The 18,820-nt window shown below is 43.0% G+C and overlaps 1 protein-coding gene and 1 long non-coding RNA gene across 3 annotated transcripts in view; one reads left to right on the top strand and one right to left on the bottom strand.

Annotated features, from left to right (window-relative positions):
* UBASH3B (ubiquitin associated and SH3 domain containing B) overlaps window positions 1-17,972 on the top strand; it is a 60,528-nt gene extending 42,556 nt beyond the window's left edge. For both annotated transcript variants that reach the window (XM_072979187.2, XM_078379629.1), the window contains exons 5-14: window positions 1,026-1,195; window positions 2,755-2,963; window positions 3,449-3,584; window positions 3,709-3,829; window positions 5,281-5,403; window positions 7,018-7,110; window positions 8,199-8,343; window positions 9,112-9,218; window positions 10,170-10,279; window positions 12,144-17,972. In XM_072979187.2, the coding sequence (XP_072835288.2) occupies window positions 1,026-1,195; window positions 2,755-2,963; window positions 3,449-3,584; window positions 3,709-3,829; window positions 5,281-5,403; window positions 7,018-7,110; window positions 8,199-8,343; window positions 9,112-9,218; window positions 10,170-10,279; window positions 12,144-12,281 (1,352 nt within the window). In that variant the 3' untranslated portion in view covers window positions 12,282-17,972. The remainder of the gene's footprint in view (window positions 1-1,025; window positions 1,196-2,754; window positions 2,964-3,448; window positions 3,585-3,708; window positions 3,830-5,280; window positions 5,404-7,017; window positions 7,111-8,198; window positions 8,344-9,111; window positions 9,219-10,169; window positions 10,280-12,143) is intronic.
* Window positions 2,252-12,280, bottom strand: LOC144584145 (uncharacterized). Its single transcript, XR_013538220.1, has 2 exons — window positions 12,153-12,280; window positions 2,252-2,518 (listed from the first exon to the last, which is right to left on the bottom strand). It is a non-coding gene; the product is annotated as an uncharacterized LOC144584145 (long non-coding RNA).
* Window positions 17,973-18,820: the final 848 nt, after the last annotated feature.

The raw sequence follows: 18,820 nt of genomic DNA, 5'->3' as shown, positions 1-18,820 counted from the left end.
TAGAATCCATGTTACATTTGCAGGAATGTCCTTCTCCCTCTTGTGGCCCTTCACAGGACTGAAAATCTGCTCTGGAAAAGTTCCCAGATCTCTGTGGGGTGTGTGTCTGTGTGGAAATTGTGACATAGGGGGCTGTAGGTAGGAGAAGAGATTGTCCCTGCCTACTTCCATTCACAAAATCTACTTCTTTATTATTATTTATTGAACTTATATGCTGCCCATTAAGACAATGTCTACTCTGGGTGGCTCACAGCAAATAGAATAAAAACAATTGAAAAATAACAATATCTCAACGATATTCTGTTGACACCATTGGACTCTGGGCATAGTTTCATGGTAGAACGTATTCTCTCCATCATGCGAGTCTAGGACTTTTTGGTTTAGGACCTCAATACTTGGCGGAATGTTTCCCACAAAATTGCTACCTGTCCCCCGCACTGCTTGCAGTCCTTGAAATTTAGAACTGTATCTCCCAAGGAGGCCAAAAAAAAAAAGCCAACACATGGAACGGAGCTTTCTTGGTTGTGGCCCCTCTGGAACAAGCTTTCTACAGAGGTTCACCAGGCACTATCCCTCTCTGTTTTTAGGAAGTGAATTAAGACCAGATTGCAGAAGATCACATTGCCTGCTGCTAGTGTAAATATTGTCCTGAGTTGTTCAAATGGGTTTTAATTTAATTTTCAAATGGCAAGAAAAAGAAAGAAAACGAGCATGTCTGTTACTGACTTACATTGTTTTCTGCTGAAAATTGTCTCTCCGTTGTTGGGTCAGTCCACCAGAACAAGTCTCTTTCTTTCAACGAACTTGTTCTATTTTACTGTTTTTGTCCAATGGTTAGTGCTGATTCAATGTAAAACTTGACACCAGGTGTTTCAAACTGTTCACATCCCAGTTCTTTAATTCCCCACGGTAACTGGCCGACCACAGTTGGAAATACAACCCTGGACTAGAATTTTGCATGTGAACCAAGACACTTCTGCCTTCCATGATTTCCATGCCACTGACCACAAATTTTTCATTTGCAGAAGTACATGTGGAACCTCATAAGAAGCAGCTTCATGTGACCCTGGCCTACCACTTCCAACCGAGCCACTTGCCCACGCTTGAGAAGCTAGCTCAGAGCATAGACATGAAGCTGGGTTGTGATTGGGTAGCTACCATATTCTCCCGCGATATTAGATTCGCAAACCATGAGGTAAGCTTGGGACCCAAAAGCTGTTGAATGAGAGCCATTGTGTGTTTTTTTTAAATCGTCTTAGAGCTACAGAGCAAGAAGGGACCCTATAGATCATCTAGTCCAATCCCCATCAAGGAGGCTCAATGGGGGATTGAACTCCCAACCTCTGGCTCCACAGCCAGACACTCCCGAGCTATCCAGCCATTCTTCTGAATTTGTCTCTTTTAAAAATTAAGCCAATCAACAAAATTCATTGTGCAAATTCACTATGGAACAAAAAATGTTAATCCTCAACAAGAAAATTCATGGGCACGGGGTAAATCTCAGCAGAGTAAAACCAAGATCATGTAAATTAGATTAAAGAGTTTAGTCAGATAAAATTTAGCTCACAAGCTATTCCTGTCAGTAGAAACTTCACTGCGGTTTCTGCGATGGACCTTCAATGTCACGCAAGAGGAAAGAGACGTAAAATTCCGGTGGCTTTCCTGGATATTGTGTATATGGCAATAAAAGTTTGAAAAGAGAAAAATGGATGTTAAATGTTCAGTTCCTCACAAACTTCAAGGATGTCATCCCTTTTTTAAAAAAAGAATATGGGCTACCCCATTAATGCAATAAGAAGTATGACAGTACAGTGGTGCCTCGCTTAACGAGTGCACCGTATAGCAATGTTTCCGTATAGCGATCCCTTTTTCGGGATCGCTATACGGAAACATACCCGATCTTCGCAATGGGGAAAACCCGCATTGCGAAGATCGGGTATCGCGGCGGCCATTTTGGAGCCGCCGAACAGCTGATCGGCGGTTCCAAAATGGCCGCCGGAAGCCCGGAAATGGCTGCCGGCAGCCGTTTTCGCACCCTGCCCTCGCTTAGCGAAGGCGCGAAAATGGCTGCCGGCACCTGGAATCCTCGCTGAACGGGTAAGTAACGAAGGTATTGGAACACATTAAACGAAGTTTAATGCGTTCCAATACCTTTCCCCTACCCGTTTAGCGATGATTCCGTATAGCGAGGGTTAATCCGGAACGGATTAACCTCGCTATACGGGGCACCACTGTAAATGCCCTCTTCATGTTTCGGGATGCTCAGCTTTATTTGCAGGCAGGGAAGAAAGCATTCATCTGATTTTTGACTGATACAATGCCATGCTTTGGAAAAGCATTGATAAAACCAGGGTGGCATTGTGAGTGGAGGACGGCCTTGTCTGTTTTGATATCCATTTGAAGGGTATCAAGCAGGCCCTCTTGAAGATGATGGGTGGTGCAGTTCAACACGTTCAGGGAGAGGAGGGGTTGGCTACGGGCGATACGTGCACCACATTCCGGAGGGGACCATCTCCTCCTGGGAGAGAAATAAGAATACAGTTTTTAATAAGCATGCACATGGAGTTTTTTTAAAAAAATCAAGGGAACCATTTTAGTTGGTCCCCAAAGTTTTTTTTTTTTTCCTGTTTGATTTAAACACTTCAGCCCTCTGTACAACTGAGGACTGACGAAGGGAGGAACGGGCCAAAAATATTTATGAGTTGCACTGGATAATGGCTTTCCCCCTCCCTCCTCCCTTTTCCTCTCCCATAGACTCTGCAGGTGATCTACCCATACACCCCGCAGAATGATGATGAGCTGGAACTTGTTCCAGGGGATTTTATTTTCATGTCTCCCGTGGAGCAAATCACAACCAGCGAAGGCTGGATTTATGGTACTTCCCTCACCACGGGCTGCTCTGGATTGCTGCCGGAGAACTACATCACCAAAGCGGATGAGTGTGGCACATGGGTGTTCCACGGGTAGGTAATCATTATCTTGCACACCTAAATGATGCAAGATTTTTTTGTCTTACAGTAAGTTTGCTTTGCTCCTTTGGAAGGTTAGAGCCTAGCCGTGGAGAACATGGTGCCAGCCCATTGTTGGAGAAATGGAACGTTTGTCTTAGTATTCTAGCAACTTTTTGAATCACAGTTGTAGCCTGAGCACAATTCCCCATCTTTGAGGGTGCTAAGAAATGGAGGAACCACATGGGTTGGGGGGAGAGAGGGGGGTGACAGTTGCTGGTTTCAGGGAAGTCTCTTGTGGGAACAGGAGGGCAGAAAATCCAGTCCTTTGGCAAGACTGGGTCAGGGCTCCCTCTCTTAACCATGCACAGACACCCAAAAAAAATTGGATGTAAATGCTTCACTTATCCGCTGTTTCAGGTATCCACAGGGTGGGGCTTGCAACCATTCCCCACGGATACTGCATTTAGACTAAATAATGAGCCGTGTCTTTTCGCCAGGTCATATTCCATTCTGAATCCCAGTTCTTCTTCATCTCTTCTGATGTTCAATGATGGTGTGATGGACCGGAGGCTACAAGAAGACCAGGGACCGGGGGAGTCTGGGCCGCTCACCATCTTCTGTCAGAGTATGCAGGTAAATCACAGTCACTCATGTGAGCATTTCCATTTCTGTCTCCCGGGTAGGCCAGTGGGCAGCAGGGAAAATTAGACTTGGTTTTTCTCTTTCATAGCAGCCTGTTGCTTTTTCTTCTGTGCAGCCTTTAAGGATCACCAGCCAGCCGGGGCCGCAGAAAAGATGCCTTTTCGTCTGCCGTCACGGAGAAAGGATGGATGTTGTCTTTGGAAAATACTGGCTCTCGCAATGTTTTGATGCCAAAGGTAAGGCGTGTGTTGGATAATGTTTAAAGAAAGAGTAACTTGGGAAGCAGGCTTTCCACTTCATCTAGAAGCTGCCATTTTTGTAGAGCGACAGAGCAAAACTGGGTACCCTTGCCAAAACTGTACCAGTCTTTTAAACTGGAAATTTCAAATTCAGACCCGTTTTATTTTCACCTTCAAGGCTGAACACAATGAGAGGAAAAATCTACAGAGTTCTCCTGTTTATTATTTTTCCTTTTAATACTTAGAAGTTGTACATATGGAGATCTGGTCAGGTCTGTTAACCTCAGGCATTTTCCCAATCTAAATTCCATGATACTGGAATTTTTTTTCCCCTCTGTGTGGTTTCCAGCCTTCCAGAAGTTCTTGGACTAAAATTCCTGAAAGCCTTCGTCCCTAGATGTACTGGCCAGGATTTCTGGGAGTTGTAGTCCAAGAATAGCTGGGGACTCAAGGTTAGGAACCACTGCAATAAGAGTTAAGGGAGGGAAGGTGGGGGAAATGGCTTGATAGGAAAGTTATAGACAAGTTCTCACATCCAGTCTGGCTTTAATGGCATCCCAGCTGATTTTAAAGTTTTTTAAAAATGTCTGATTTGTCTGAGTTCATTTATTTATTTAAAATACTTTTACCCCACCTTTCACCTTGAAGAGCACCCAAAGGCCACTTGCAACCATGAAAAGCAATATTTAAAGTTGCAAGTGGAAAACGGTGGGTCTACAACGGTGGTTAACATCATTAAAAGAATATTTAAAATGACGAACAATGAATAAGGAGGCATCTTACATAATGAACAGGCCATATTAAGGCAAAGATCAATAATTATACAAAATATTTTTTTTAAAAAATGTCACTCTGACAAATGGAAAACACAAGTAATATGTCATCTGGCCTGTATATTTCAATATATGAATATTGGGTGGGAGAAAGCTATGTTAGGGCTGAGAGAAGTTTGGAGAATGTTACATTTGTGGACTACTTTACCCAGAATCCCCATATTGATGGATGGGTTCTAGGGGGTTATGGAGTAAGAACACCACTTTCCCAAGCTTCATGGGACTGCTGTTTTCTGAGCATCAGACAACTTCCGAATGACTGGAGGAGGTGTGGTGCCACCTTCGAGAGGTGTGCTTTCCAGCATCAAGCCTGTTTTTCTTTGCATAGCCATCTCTTGATTCCTCCCCAAGAGAGGAATCTGCTGGTTAAGGCAGTTGCCTCGCTGTGTCTAACAGGAATGGGGTGGATTTGTGGGTACACTTTTTAACGTGCTGGGAGTGGACGCCTGCTGGAAGATAAGGGAGGAAGTAAACCCAGGGCAAGCCCAGAGTACCCACTTATTTTTGCTGGTCATCGTTCCAACAGGTCACCAGTGAAGAGTCAATACCAAAAGGACATCCTGTTAAGGAATTGCTTGATCAAGGTGCTTTCCTCTTTCTGTGTCACTTTGGCAGGAAGGTACATGCGCACAAACCTAAACATGCCTCACAGCCTACCTCAACGAAGTGGCGGATTCAGGGATTATGAAAAGGACGCCCCCATCACTGTGTTTGGCTGCACGCAAGCAAGGCTTGTTGGTAAGTCCTCTTAGACAGGGATGAGTTCGCCTTTTTTCCTCTCTGTCTCTCTCCTGCAAGAAATCTTTCCATAAGAGGCTGAGGACTAGTGACTTGGAAAACTGTGAGTTTGAGTCCCCCTGGGCTCTTTTACTGGATGGCGGTCTTTTGGCTAACCAGCAGCAGGATTAACACTTGGGCAAATATCGTAGGAAGCGCAACAGGTAAGGACACTCAAAGCAATAAAGACATGTCAGCAACTTTCTTTAAAGCTGTAAATCAACCTCATGTTCATTTCATCCTGGCTTGTGCTCTAGAGCAGTGGTTCTTAACCTTTGTTACTTGGATGTTTTTGAACTGCAACTCCCAGAAACCCCAGCCAGCACAGTTGGTGGTGAAGGCTTCTGGGAGTTACAGTCCAAAACTCCTGAGTAACCCAAGGTTAAGAACCAGTGCTCTAGAGCAGGGGCAGAAAATGTAGGAGGGTCTGGGAGGACATTTTGCATGTGCCTATACTCCTCCACAGTTTCAATCAGCCTCTCCTAGTAGAAGTCGGCAGACTGTCACTTCCATTTTTTAATGGACTTATAGGTAAAAACAAGCTGTATAGATATGCATTTGGTTTTAGAGGAGAGCCACAGGGAGAGGAAAGAACAGAGAGATGGAAAAACACAAAAAACGTAGAACCGATAGGCAAACCCATTTGCTGACAGCAGCACCCAGTGCAAAATGGATCTCCAGCCTAGGATTGTTGTTTGCCTCTGTGACGGGCCACGTTTTACGATGTGCATAAAATGTGCATAAGCATTGATTTGCTTACACGTTACAGAGCATGAAAGCTGTTGGGGAAGGCAGTGGGACCATGAGATTCTCCAGGCACTGTACATCAAACCAGGTTCTCTGCAAAACAGAGTTTGGCCTTATCCTTGCTTCTTCCAGTGATGCTGACACAGATTTCAATTTCCTGTGGCATGCTGTTTGTGCACCCCTTTTCCAGGGATGTGCCATTGTGTTGATTTGAGCCTTCATTTCTGTAGCCTAATTTGAGACAGGGCGTTAATTTGAAAAATTTTAATTTTAAAAACGAGTGGAGATGCCAAGGCATTTTTCTAACGAGTAATATACTTTTTTAAAAAAGTAAATATAGCATGACTGCCACCTAAAGACAGAAAATGGTCACTGCCATATGGTTAAAACAACTATAAATGTGCCCTATTTGTTTCAAAAATAAAATGGTTTCAGAACCATTGCGTGGCCTCAGTGGCAGAAGTCCAGAGTTAAAGAAGAAACTTCTCTGTATTAGGAGTAAGCTGACGGCGAGCTGTCTCCTAATATGTGATTCGAGGAGTGCTTTTTGCATCATTTAAACGGCACCCATCCATTCATTGGTGAATCTGCCACCTCCTCAAGCCCACGTATTCCAGACCCCCTAAAAATCGGTCTAAATCAAGCCAGAATTTGTAATTACTCTGAATGCAGGGCCAAGCCCCCTACATGAAAGCTGTGCTCTGCCAGTAAGCAATGCGCCTTCCTAATTATATGATAGCAAGCAGAGGTGTCTGTAAGACGTGATGGGTGTTAATGAAACTATTGCCTGCCTTGCACTGACCTATTTCAAATGCTGCCTTCCCACAGGTGAGGCTCTTCTCGAAAGCAACACTGTCATCCACCACATTTACTGTTCCCCCTCCCTGCGCTGCGTACAGACTGCACACTATATTTTGAAAGGTAAGGTGATGGCAGCAAACCTACCAAGGGGACCCCCATTTATGTCAAATGTTTCTGTGCCCCAAAAAAAGTGGGCCTGTTGCTTCGATGATCACAGAAGCTCTGCGTAAGCACTCCTTGTTTACAACAGCTTGACTGGAGAGGATGAGAGAAGCAGGGCCTTCTCTGTGGTGGCCCCTCAGTTACGGAACTTGGTATCTGCTGTTTTATAACTCAGACATTTGGAAAAACTCTTGAACGAGGATGGAAAACACAACTATCTATGAACTTGAAAAGCTTCATTTTTATTTTTATTTTTATTTCGTTACAATGTCCAGAATCTCTCAAAGGTGGGGAACAAAAGTCTGACGTTCCTTTGAAAATAAGGTGCACGGGGCAGCATGCACCTTGTTTTGAAACAGAGTGGCATCTCTGATCACCACCCAGAAGTATATCCTTACTATTCAAAAAAAGCATGTGCCTCCTATACAACTTGGTTTTAAGAACGACAGCAGTGGTGGTTTCAGGGAGCAACACAAACCCACCTCACAGGTCATCCACACCACCTTGAAAACAAAATTTGATCAATTGTTTCCTGGGTAGGCAGCTAACCCATTTGTTTCATTGTCAACAACTTTAAAAGTCACTTTTATCTTCAGTTTTGGTGATACACGTTTTTTTTTTTCATTAGGGTTTACATCCAACCATTGCTCTCATAAGCAGCTTTTTAAGGCTGTGAAACGTGGAATATTTAAATATTAAATAAGTGAACCCAACAAAATGAACAGCTCTCCCCTAGGTTCCCCTTAAAATTGGGAACAGCAACACTTGAACATTCAAAAATATATTATAGAAATGTTAAGTATTCTTGATCTCAATAATTATTACGTATTAGTAATCCTTGTGGTTGATAGTTTATTTGTGTGAGCTCAATACCAAGGTGTTCATTCCATTCCACCTCCAAAGAATAACGTGATTAACATGTAACTTCTAGCTAAGGGCAAAAGCATTTCCAAAACCAAGACTCAGCATAAACATTGTTTTTTTCCTTCCACCTGGACTTGAATGCATTTCATGTTTGGTGGACCTTGTCTTTGTTCCATGTACAGGGTTGCAACAGGAGAATAACCTGAAGATTCGCGTTGAGCCCGGCTTATTTGAATGGACAAAATGGGTCTCTGGGAACTCTCTACCTGCCTGGATACCTCCCATGGATTTAGCTGCAGCCAGTTTAAGTGTTGATACAACATATAGGTAAGGATGACCTTGAGCAACGAATGCCAAAATCCTGTTGCTTAAAGTAGTAAATTGCACTAGAATAGGCCCACTGAATCAGTGGGGTTTCGGTGAGTCAACTTCTCTATTGATTCCTAGTCCAATTTACTGTGTAAACATCAGGATTTTGGCCATGATGCAGGGAGCCTATGAATGGCAAAGAAGAGCCACTGCAGAAAGCCCCCCCCACACACACACACACACACGCTTAGCTGCTAGATAGGGTTTAGGTCTCTGGCTGCAGAGCCAGAAGTTGGGAGTTCTATTTTCCTCCTTGTCAGGGGCTAGACTAGATGATCCACAGGGTCCCTTCCAGCTATGCAGCTTTACAATTATTAGGTAGCAGAAAATTACCAACTATAGCTCTTCAGGGAATGAACAAAGGGCGTGACTTGGACATTGGACTGTAGAGACAGGATAGTAGCTGTATTTAAAATCATTTTTTTATTATATCCAATTTAAGGGCAGGAAATTGTAAACTTTCATCTTCCTAACAAGGAAGACATGAAGATTATGCATATAAAGTTCTATACTACATTATCCACACCTATATCTTCAGAGAGAGAGAGAGAGAGAGAGATCTTTCTAAAAGCCACTTTCTTTCTTTCGCAGTTTATTTGATCTTATTTGGTGTTAGTGAGCCTTTCGGATGATTCTAGTTAAGTTTTTAGTGTGCTACTTCCTCTCTTTTTTCCCTGTTTTTCTCTGACTTGTGTTTTTTTTTTGCATATGGTTTCATCTCCACAGACCTCATATACCAGCGAGCAAGTTAGCTGTTTCAGAATCTTATGATACGTATATCAGCAGAAGCTATCAAGTAACGAAAGACATCTTGAGTCAATGTAAAGCCAAAGGCAAGTAAAAGCCCATCTTTTGCAGCAAACGGTTTCCAGTGGGATCCTATGCATGCTTCCTCATCAGGTTAAATGAGACTTACTTCTAAGAACCACTCATGGTGCAGTCATTAAACTGCAGGACTGCAGTCAAGACTCTGCTCAAACCTGGGTTTGATCCCAACAGGTTCACATAGCCGGCTCGAGGTTGACTCAGGCTTCCATCCTTCCAAGCTCACGGGGGAGGGGAGGCAATATGTAACCTGCATAATTAAAATTGTAAACCACCCAAAGGGTGCTTTAAGCACTGCGGGGTGCCATATAAACAGCACACTTTGCTTTGCTTTCCAAGAAAGGATTTCAGACCTCAACGTTTTGTAACTTGTGGTTGCTTCAGCTATCCACTTTGCTTTCTAACAACGGGAAAGCTGCTCACCTGTTGAACAGAGGCATGAAACAAATCCCCAGCACTGGATTGTATATGAAAAGTAGTCCAGGAAGCCGACTCTTGCACCAGAGGAAGTGAGAAGTGGATAGACAGGCATCTGAAATCTCCCAGTGGCCTGGATGGGTGGCGCATGCCACGGTTAATACTGTTCTGCTTGGAATACTTGTAAAATGCTCTAACATGTGGCTGCCTTTGGAAAGTGTCTGGAAACACTGCAGCCACACTGTTAACTGGAGTTACAGAGCACACAGAAATGGGTTGTGGCCACAGCTTTTCTAGCTGCCAGTTGATTTCCATCACAATTCAAAGGGATGACCTACGAAGCCCTACGTGGCTTGGATCCGAGTTGTCTGAAGGACCACATCACCTCCTTCGAGGAGATTTTGAGACCTTCAAGGGAGTGCTCTTCTCTACCCTATGATCTTCAGAGACCCATCTGATGAGGATGCAAGATAGCGCCCATTCAAATAAGCACATTGTGGGAGCTTCCTTCACGTTATTGTGTTATCTGTCTCCTCCTGCAGGGAATAACATTTTGATAGTGGCCCACGCTTCCTCCCTGGAGGCCTGCACCTGCCAGCTTCAAGGACTCTCCCCACAGAATTCCAAGGACTTTGTACAGATGGTCAGAAAGGTAACTGAGACCCAAAAGTGTGATCAAGCTCCTTAGTTGTGTAGAAGTTGGGTTTTGCCAGTTGGTCAACGTGTTTTGTTCAGTAGCTTATGATAACTGGATCCTGTCCTTTTGAGATTTCGAAAGTGGAGGGGAAAGATTGTCTTATGTGGTATGGGCGTTTTGGTCATTGATAACATGGACAACAGAGGTTTTAGATAAAATCATTCAGTATTATCTTTGACTTCTTTCTGGACTTGTTAGAGAAAGGTTGGCATTTTTAAGTGTCTTCCCACCCTCTCCCACTTGTATTGTAAATGTGTCTTTCTACATGTGCTAAATGTTAAGAAGACAGAGAAAGCTGCCTTCTCTGTAAGGCTCTTCTGTCTAGTTCAATGTTAGTCCAGCCCTATCTGCAAGGGACCAAATCCTCAACCATCACCTCCTTGCTTTACCTCTGACTTGCAGACCTTACCCTGCAAATAAAATCATGTTCTATAGGGGAAACCGAATCATTAGAGATTACTCTTTACTTCTGCCCTTTGAGTCTCCCAGAACATAAACCTGGGGAAAAGAATGAATCTATTTTGATATACCAATGCCATCAATTTAGGGTGTGCTCCGTGGGAAGCCATGCTCAAAATAAGCTACTCCATCAGAATTATTTATTTCATAATATATAACAGTTCAAGACTCTGTGGAGTCTGTGCTACCTGTGTTGTTAAACCGAGGCTTGTGGCTGGAGAGGCAGAAAGATTTGGGGTTCCTTAGAGGACATACTCTGTCCAGCCCTACCTGTTTCAGTGTTCACTGTCCATCCCCAGGAGAGTGTGACACAATAGTTAAGGTCATTGATCCTGGCAACAGAGGGAGCCTGTTTTGCTTCCAATCCCAAAACTGAAAAAAGACTCATCCCATTCTGTAGGACTTTTCTAAAAGCAGAATCTTCTCTTCAACCAAAACCAAACAAAAACAACAACAAAAACCCAATAGGCTGAGAGGGTGCCGTCTAATTTTGCAAATACAGAAAACCTAATTTCACCACTTAGATAGGTTTTTTTTTAAAAAAAATTTCCATAACTGATGGAATTGTATCGATGGGTTGAGACTATGAGAGGAGGTCCCCATGATCTGTTTGTTTGCTCCCACCAAACTTAAAAAAACAGGCAGCCGGGGGAAGAGGGCAAGGTCTGACCTAGGAAAGCTGTGAAGGGGTCTTGCCATGGAAGTTCTAAATGAATGTGAGGAGTGGAAAAGGCTGTCTGGGTTCAAAACTAAGGGTTTAATATAAGGATGGTCAGCTTCTTGTGGTCTGGGGTCTGCATGTACCCCTCTGGACCTTGAAAGGCAGCATATAATTTATTGTTTTGACTTGTTGTTGTTGTTGTTGTTGTTATCTTTTAGGGCAGTGGTCTCCAACCTTGGGCCTTCAGATGTTCTTGGACTTCAGCTCCCAGAAATCCTGGCCAGCAGAGGTGGTGGTGAAGGCTTCTGGGAGTTGTGGTCCAAGAACATCTGGAGGCCCAAGGTTGGGGACCACTGTTTCAGGGGATATGGGAGACAATATTGCTATATTTTCAGTGCCTGCCCATGACCTGTTTTATCCCCATGGTGCATCTTTCCCTCCCAAAATAGAAGTGAACAGAATCCACTTAACACTGTTGAATGGCCTTGCCACCTCACCTATTCCCCCCTCCAGAAATTTAAAAGAAATGTTCCGAACACTTGTCCCAAAAATGGCATCATTTTTCCCCCAATGAGGTGGAGTCTTGTTCCTACAGGAGTGCATGTGGGGGAGTCATTGGGGGGCAGGGCACCCAATATCCCACATGTCTCTCTCTTACATCTTACTGGTTTTTATCTCACCCCCATTCCCCAACTGCAGATTCCATACCTGGGATTTTGTTGCTGTGAAGAACTTGGAGACACCGGCTTGTGGCAGCTCACCGACCCCCCGATCCTTCCTCTCACTCACGGACCAACCGGGGGCTTTAACTGGAGAGAAACCTTGCTCCAAGAATAAGCCAAAAGGACAGGAAGTACAACTGAAGAGAGAGAGAGAGAGACTTTCCTTAGACTGGCGACCGTCTTGCACATGGGAAATTTTTAACTATTACTGACAGAGGAGAAAATTATCCATAATCCTTTAAATGGATTTCAAACTCTAGCATATCTTCTACTGAGGAATGTTTGTGTGTCTAGGGAAAAAAATAGGTCTATACAGGCATACGCTTGGGTTGTGGAAAAATGTATGTGTACTTTAACACACCCACACCCACACACACTTTCTCTTTCACTTGCTCTCTCTTCAGGCATCTCTCCGGCAAAAGTGTCTTTGTGATGTTAGCTACTGAGCTTTAATATATATATATTTTTTAAAAAGTTTGAGTGAAGCTCCAGGAAGGAGAACCAGTTTTCACTGCCTTCTGTATAATGTTCGTGACCAGTAAGGCCGTGCTCCAGATTGTTGTGTTTTGCTGTTCGGTAATTGTTTTATTTTATTTTTATTTTAAGAATTGAATTTTTTTTTTGTTCTGAGTCATTTCAGGTAGAGCACGCTCCCAACCACATATAACTAAATTATTATACTTGTATAGGATCTCTTTCCCTTCACCTTCACCCCAAAAATAATAGTAGTAAGTAGAAAAAACTAGAAATACATTCCTAATCCAAACTACTATGGAATCATACACCTAATTTACTTGCACTGTTAGACCATTAGAAATATGAAAAATACTTTTGAAAAGGGGGCCTTGTTGGGAACCAAAATTTTAATAGGAAGGATTAAGCTTGTTTTGATTTCTCAGCATTTGGTAGCAATGTTGTTTCCCTAGGAAAACATTATATTTCAAGGAAACAGGAATGTTCTGTCTGTAGAGAAAGCAACATCAACAACGGATGAATTTGTGTCCTCTCGGTTTCAAGATGGGAGTATCCCCCCCCCCCCAAATAGTCACAGAAATTGAAAGCAGGAGCTTTTTAAACAGTCCAAAATGTTGACCAGTATTAGCTGAAACAAGAGTCTACGAAGACTTTTGTGTTGTCTCCTAATGCTCCTCATTGGTTTTGTTGTGGTAAAACGTAACACAGAGGCTTCCCAGATGAACGCGGTTACCAGGTCACTGTTGTGTTGGACAACATTTATCTGAACTGGACTCAGAAGGGTCCAGAACTGGAGAAAATTACTTTTTCAAAAAGCAACTACAAATCTTGGCCGTAATTCTGAGGGATTCTGGAAATGATATCGTCCAAAAATCGAGAAACAGGGAGCTGTTGGGTGTATGTAGTCAGGTCTGACATCAGCATCCCGTGTTCATTCAACATTTTCTGTGGCTTTAGTGCCATCACTGTGATATCTGCCCTCTTCAACCACTGTGCTGCTCCCGGACCATTATACTTTCTCACAACGCCCAGATGCAATGTGGTTCTAGGAAGTTCTGAGGACTTTAAATGATGCCCACCTCGTCTCCCTCTCAGGGGTCACCATGCCGTGACTGGAACAGTACTTCTAGTGTCTGGTGTCCAAAGTAAGCAACTGGAGGGGCAGTTAAATAGAAGGGTTCCTTCAAATCACCTCCAGTTGAGGGCCTCCTCAAATACAGAGCTGGCCGGACCACCCATATTGCCACACCCTGTCGTGTGGTGGAATCACCAAGTGATGCTTGAGGAGTAATCAAAATATTGTAGGATCTAGGAATCGTATTACATAGGAGTGCTCTTTACGCAGATGGAAAACATTTCTCTCTCTTTTTAAAAACTACAACTCCCAGAATAGGCCTGCTGGCTGTGGAATCTTGGGAGTTGTAGTTCAGGCCAGAAAACACACATCTCTTGTGTTTACACACTTTTAACTTGTCATAATTTATCCCAGATGATGTAAAGGGAGTTCGGAATATGCAGAAATGACACAGGGCTGTTTAGAAAATGCCAGTGTGGTTCCCCCCTCCCATTTCTCTCTTTTTGTGCCATTGATACAATCAACTTTGTAAACTAAGTCCTTCTATGCCTGTGTTTATCCTGAATGGAGGAAAGTTATCCTAAGATGTGTTGACCAAAGTATTTGCTTGAGAATATTGGTAGCCAAATTTTCATTAATTTAGATGAATTTAGGACTTAACCTTTATCTTGGACCACCCCAGAGATCGCATAGTTTAGGTCTTCATTTTTGTGTGCAAGGTGAGTGTTTTTTCATTCCCCACCCCCCATATTTGGATTGCAACCTTCTTAAGATACTTCAGCACATCATGAACTGACCCCCATGTTAAGCCAAGATGGGGCTTTCCAGATGTTTCATACCACATAAGTTCATGAAGATGAAGGCTGGGTGAAAACCAGGCCCACCAGTGATTTTTCTGTTCAAAACTCATCTTGGACCTCATTTACAAGCATAACAGATAAGAATCTTGGTTCCTTAGACCAACAGATTATATTTCCTAATGACTGAAAATATGTACTCTTAATTCCATTGAAATAAAGGTTAGCCCTGTGGTCCAAACAAAATAAAATACAAATGCAAAATAGGTGATTGCTTTATAGACCACTAAAAAAATTATCATGCAACACACGAGCTTGGATTAAAACATCACTTCATCAGGTTTGTACCAGTGTGAAGAACTTGGACGTCCAAAAGTTCATGACAAGGTGATTTTGCCAGGAAAGTTACTCTTAAGATGTAAAGTCCAAAAGTTCTCGGCAGGATGGGATTCACCAGGCATTCCTGTGCTTCTTTGTTTGGAGAACTGAGTTGTTAGCAGTCAACCCAAAGCTGACTGACCTGCAACCATAAAGCAGCAACCACACTTACATCGAAGAGAGACGTGCCTGGCGAATTCCACCTTGCCGAGAACTTTTTTACTTTACCTCTAAGAGTAGTTTTCCTGGAAGAATCGATCTTGCCTTGAACTTTTGGACTCTTCAGTTCTTCACACTGGTACAAACCTGATGAAGTGGAATTCTAATCCACAAAGGCTCATGTACTGTATGATGATTTTTAGTAGTCTATAAAGTGAGCTCCTAATTTTGCATTTGAAAACACTCGGTATTCTATCTTTCCCCCAGCCCAGTGCCTTCAAGATGAATCAGACTACAACTCCCATATAGCACATCTGGTGGACACTAAATTGAAGAAATTGATCGTATTCTAAGGACCAATGTGAGCCATTTTCACCATAAAATATTGCTTGGATATTTAAAAATCCTGATCCAAGCTCTTTGTTCCATTGTTCCGTAGGTTTATCACTCCATCCGTGCACCTATCATCCATGCATACTTAAAAATTAAACTACTTGGTTGAAATCCTGTTGCTTAGTAAAAGAATATTCATAAGTAAAAGAATATTCATGTTCTAAATCGGTGTCTGATGTCAATAATGGACTGGGTGAGGATGAATAAACTGAAACTTAATCCAGACAAGATGAAGGTGCTCCTGGTCAGTTGGAAGGCAGATCAGGGAAGAGAGATGCAGCCTGCACTGGACAGGATTGCACTCCTCCTGAAAAAACAGGTGCAAAGGGAGTGGGGGTGCTCCTGGATTAGTCTCTGAACCTGGAAGCCCAGGTTTCGGTGGTAGCCAGGAGAGCCTGGGCACAATTCAAACTAGTATGCCAGCTCTGCCCATTCCTGGAGAGAAGACTGTGTTTCTCATTGTAAACCGGCTCGGGTGTTCAGATCATTAGGAAAGGCCGTTCTGTGGTCCCATTGCCTTCTCAGGTGTGTTTGCTGCTCCCAGACGGTGGAACTCCCTCCCACTGGAGGCCCGGCTGGCCCCATCTTTGCTGTCCTTCCACAAGCAGGTGTAGACCTTGCCCTTCAGAATGCTTTCCCTGAGCAACTGGCTACCTGAGTGCCGTTTTTAAATGGATCGTGATACCTCACCGCTTTGTATGTGTTTTGGTGTGGCTCATGTTTTTGGTATGGTGTTTCTTTGTTCCTTTTTAGTATTTGCAAACTCACTGTTGCTAGCTTTAATGTTGTCTTTTAATGAGGTAAGCTGCCTTGGGTCCTTTTAAGGAGAAAGGCGGGGTAAAAATACATATTTTTTAAAAAATAAAATAACCTTCTGTCTCTTCCTAGTTATCAAGCAAAGAGACCCAGATGTGATTCTTGGGGGCGCATGCGCATGCTGGCCTGGTGCATGCGTGTGTGCATGCGTGCCCTGAAGACTCATGGCAGGGACTTTTTATTTGACAGTTAGGAAAGGATTGAAAACTATGAGTTTTCTTATGCTGAGCAACAGGATTTCAGCCACGGTATGCAGATGGAGGATCTAAGTGAAAGGTGGAGGATTCAGATTAAAGCTTTCCTGATTACCATGTTATGGAAGTAGAAATTCAACTCCCATTGGGTCCTTAAGGGAAGGATGGAATGACTCCTATGAAAGAACATTTCTGGTGGTGTAAAGTAGGCATGAAAGTGAAATGGAGTCCACAGAAAGTTCTTTATATATATAAAAATTATAATGCATACATTTTCTCTGAAAAGGGCAAGAGGGCGTTCTTAAATGCATTATTTTTACCAGGGGTGTATAGTGAAAAGTCGGGGAGAGGGACGCGAAGTGATAGCAGGAAAGCAAACTGCCAGGTTTGCATTTTGCAGTGGTTATTGCTGCTAGTATTTTTGGGAACATATAAATATATATGTATAAATATAAATATATAGACACACATTTATATACATATATGTAATTTAAACTATTTTTGGTGATGTATAGAAATTCCGAAGACGTGTGAGTCTGTGTCTTTTCCAGGATGGCTTTCTATGGAAGAGTTTTAATTAATTTTGAACAATGAGTGACAATCAAACCGAAACCGTTGGTTACTGGGGTATATTTAATAGGGGAGAGGGCGGAGATTGTTTGTTGACCGATGGGGTCACTTGGCACTGACCGCTTGCAGGTTGTTAATACTTAACGTTATACTGTGCAGAGTATGTCTGAGTAGCACACAAAATATAGGAGTTTTAAGTATAAAAAAAAATCCACCACCAAACCCTTCCATTCCTATATGAACTTTCCTCCTGTCCTTCCTTCATTGTGTACAGAACGACTGGATGATAGGAACCCTTTGCTTAGAGCAATGCTTCCCAAACATGTGTTCCTCAGATGTTCATGGACTGGCCAGCGCAGCTAGCGGTGAAAGCTTCTGGGATTTTTCGTCCAAGAACATCTGGGGTCCCAAGGCTGGGAGCCACCGACTTCACTAACTCTGCTGAAATTCAATGTGTCCTTAATGGAGAGTAAGAACCATTCCATGTTGTGGGCTGTATTTCTGAGCCAGTGTGCAAAGGATGATGGATTTTTAAGGGGCCTGTTCCACTCAAGGAGGTGGAGGAGGAAAGATCCTTTAAAAATCTCATCTGAAGTATACTTTCAGATGGTTGAGCAGCGTCCCCCATCCAAAGGGCGTCAGGTGTCCTGCTAAAAATGGGGGAAGGATTACATTTCCAGTATTTCCCCCCCCCCCCCCGTGAGTCAAGAGGAATTGGTGCTACTTAGGTGACATACTTTCATTTGTTGAAGTGCTTTACAGTGTAAAGGGAAAACTGTATGTCTCCTTTATAGGTTTTTCATTAGGATCCTGTCGATATTTTTTAAAAACGGGAGGCATTATTGCTGCTTATGTTTTGTTCATGTTAATGGCTCATTTCCCACACTCTGTCACTAGAAAACCACTCATCATCTCAATAAAAAAAGTAAGCATTTCTCCTATTTACTCTCCCGGAAGTGTCTGGTGGTGCTTTTCCTTCCACAAAAGCTACGCGATCTATATGGACCAAGATCTAGTGGTGTATCTTTTCTGCATCCCATTTTCTTGGGCAAAATTGGTGACCTCTTCTTCTCCCTTCAGCCCTCTGTGAAGTCGTAAAATATTTTAAGGAAGGCTGGGAAACCCTCAGGAGCAGGCGTTGGGCTCCTTGGAGCAAGAAGTAGAACAAAGAAGGGTGGACAAAGACAGGGGAGAGGGGGAAGTGGATGGTCCCATGTTTATGTGCACACATGCACACAACAGATACATATATAGCAGGACCCTTGTATCATGGAAGATCAGCTCTGATCAGATGCTGTAAAATACAAATTATAGCAAATGTGATTATAAGAGTGAATCTTATATATAGTATGGTCTTTGGCTCCTTCTAATGGCCAGTAATGGTAATGACATCATAGAAATATATTTCTGTAGCGAACATTAGTATACATGGCTTGGTCTCTTGCACTCTCTAGTAGCCAGGTCTTGTAACCTCATTGTTAAAAATATATATGCCATTTTTCTTTTAATGTTCTTAATATTTTCAGACTGTGGGTAAGTGAATCAGTGGATACCGATCCCACAGATAAGGAGGTACATATACTCACATGGACATGCTGAAGCACAGGCAGGCAGGCAGGCAGGCAGGGCTTCTGCTACTAGTAAGGAGGCTGGCAGGACTGTGGTGGCTCAGTGTAGCCTGGCATTGACATGGGGCCATGCTCCGCTCCCAGTAATGGAGGAGGTGCCACTGCTGAACAGCATGCAGTATTTTCAATAATAAACAGAATATCAGCAACTAAAATCAGAAAATTAAATC

Source organism: Pogona vitticeps, chromosome 8 (genome assembly GCF_051106095.1).
Source record: "Pogona vitticeps strain Pit_001003342236 chromosome 8, PviZW2.1, whole genome shotgun sequence".
NCBI lineage: Eukaryota > Metazoa > Chordata > Lepidosauria > Squamata > Agamidae > Pogona > Pogona vitticeps.
The sequence above is the reverse complement of the archived record's forward strand: the minus strand, read 5'-3'. Positions and strand labels throughout refer to the sequence as shown.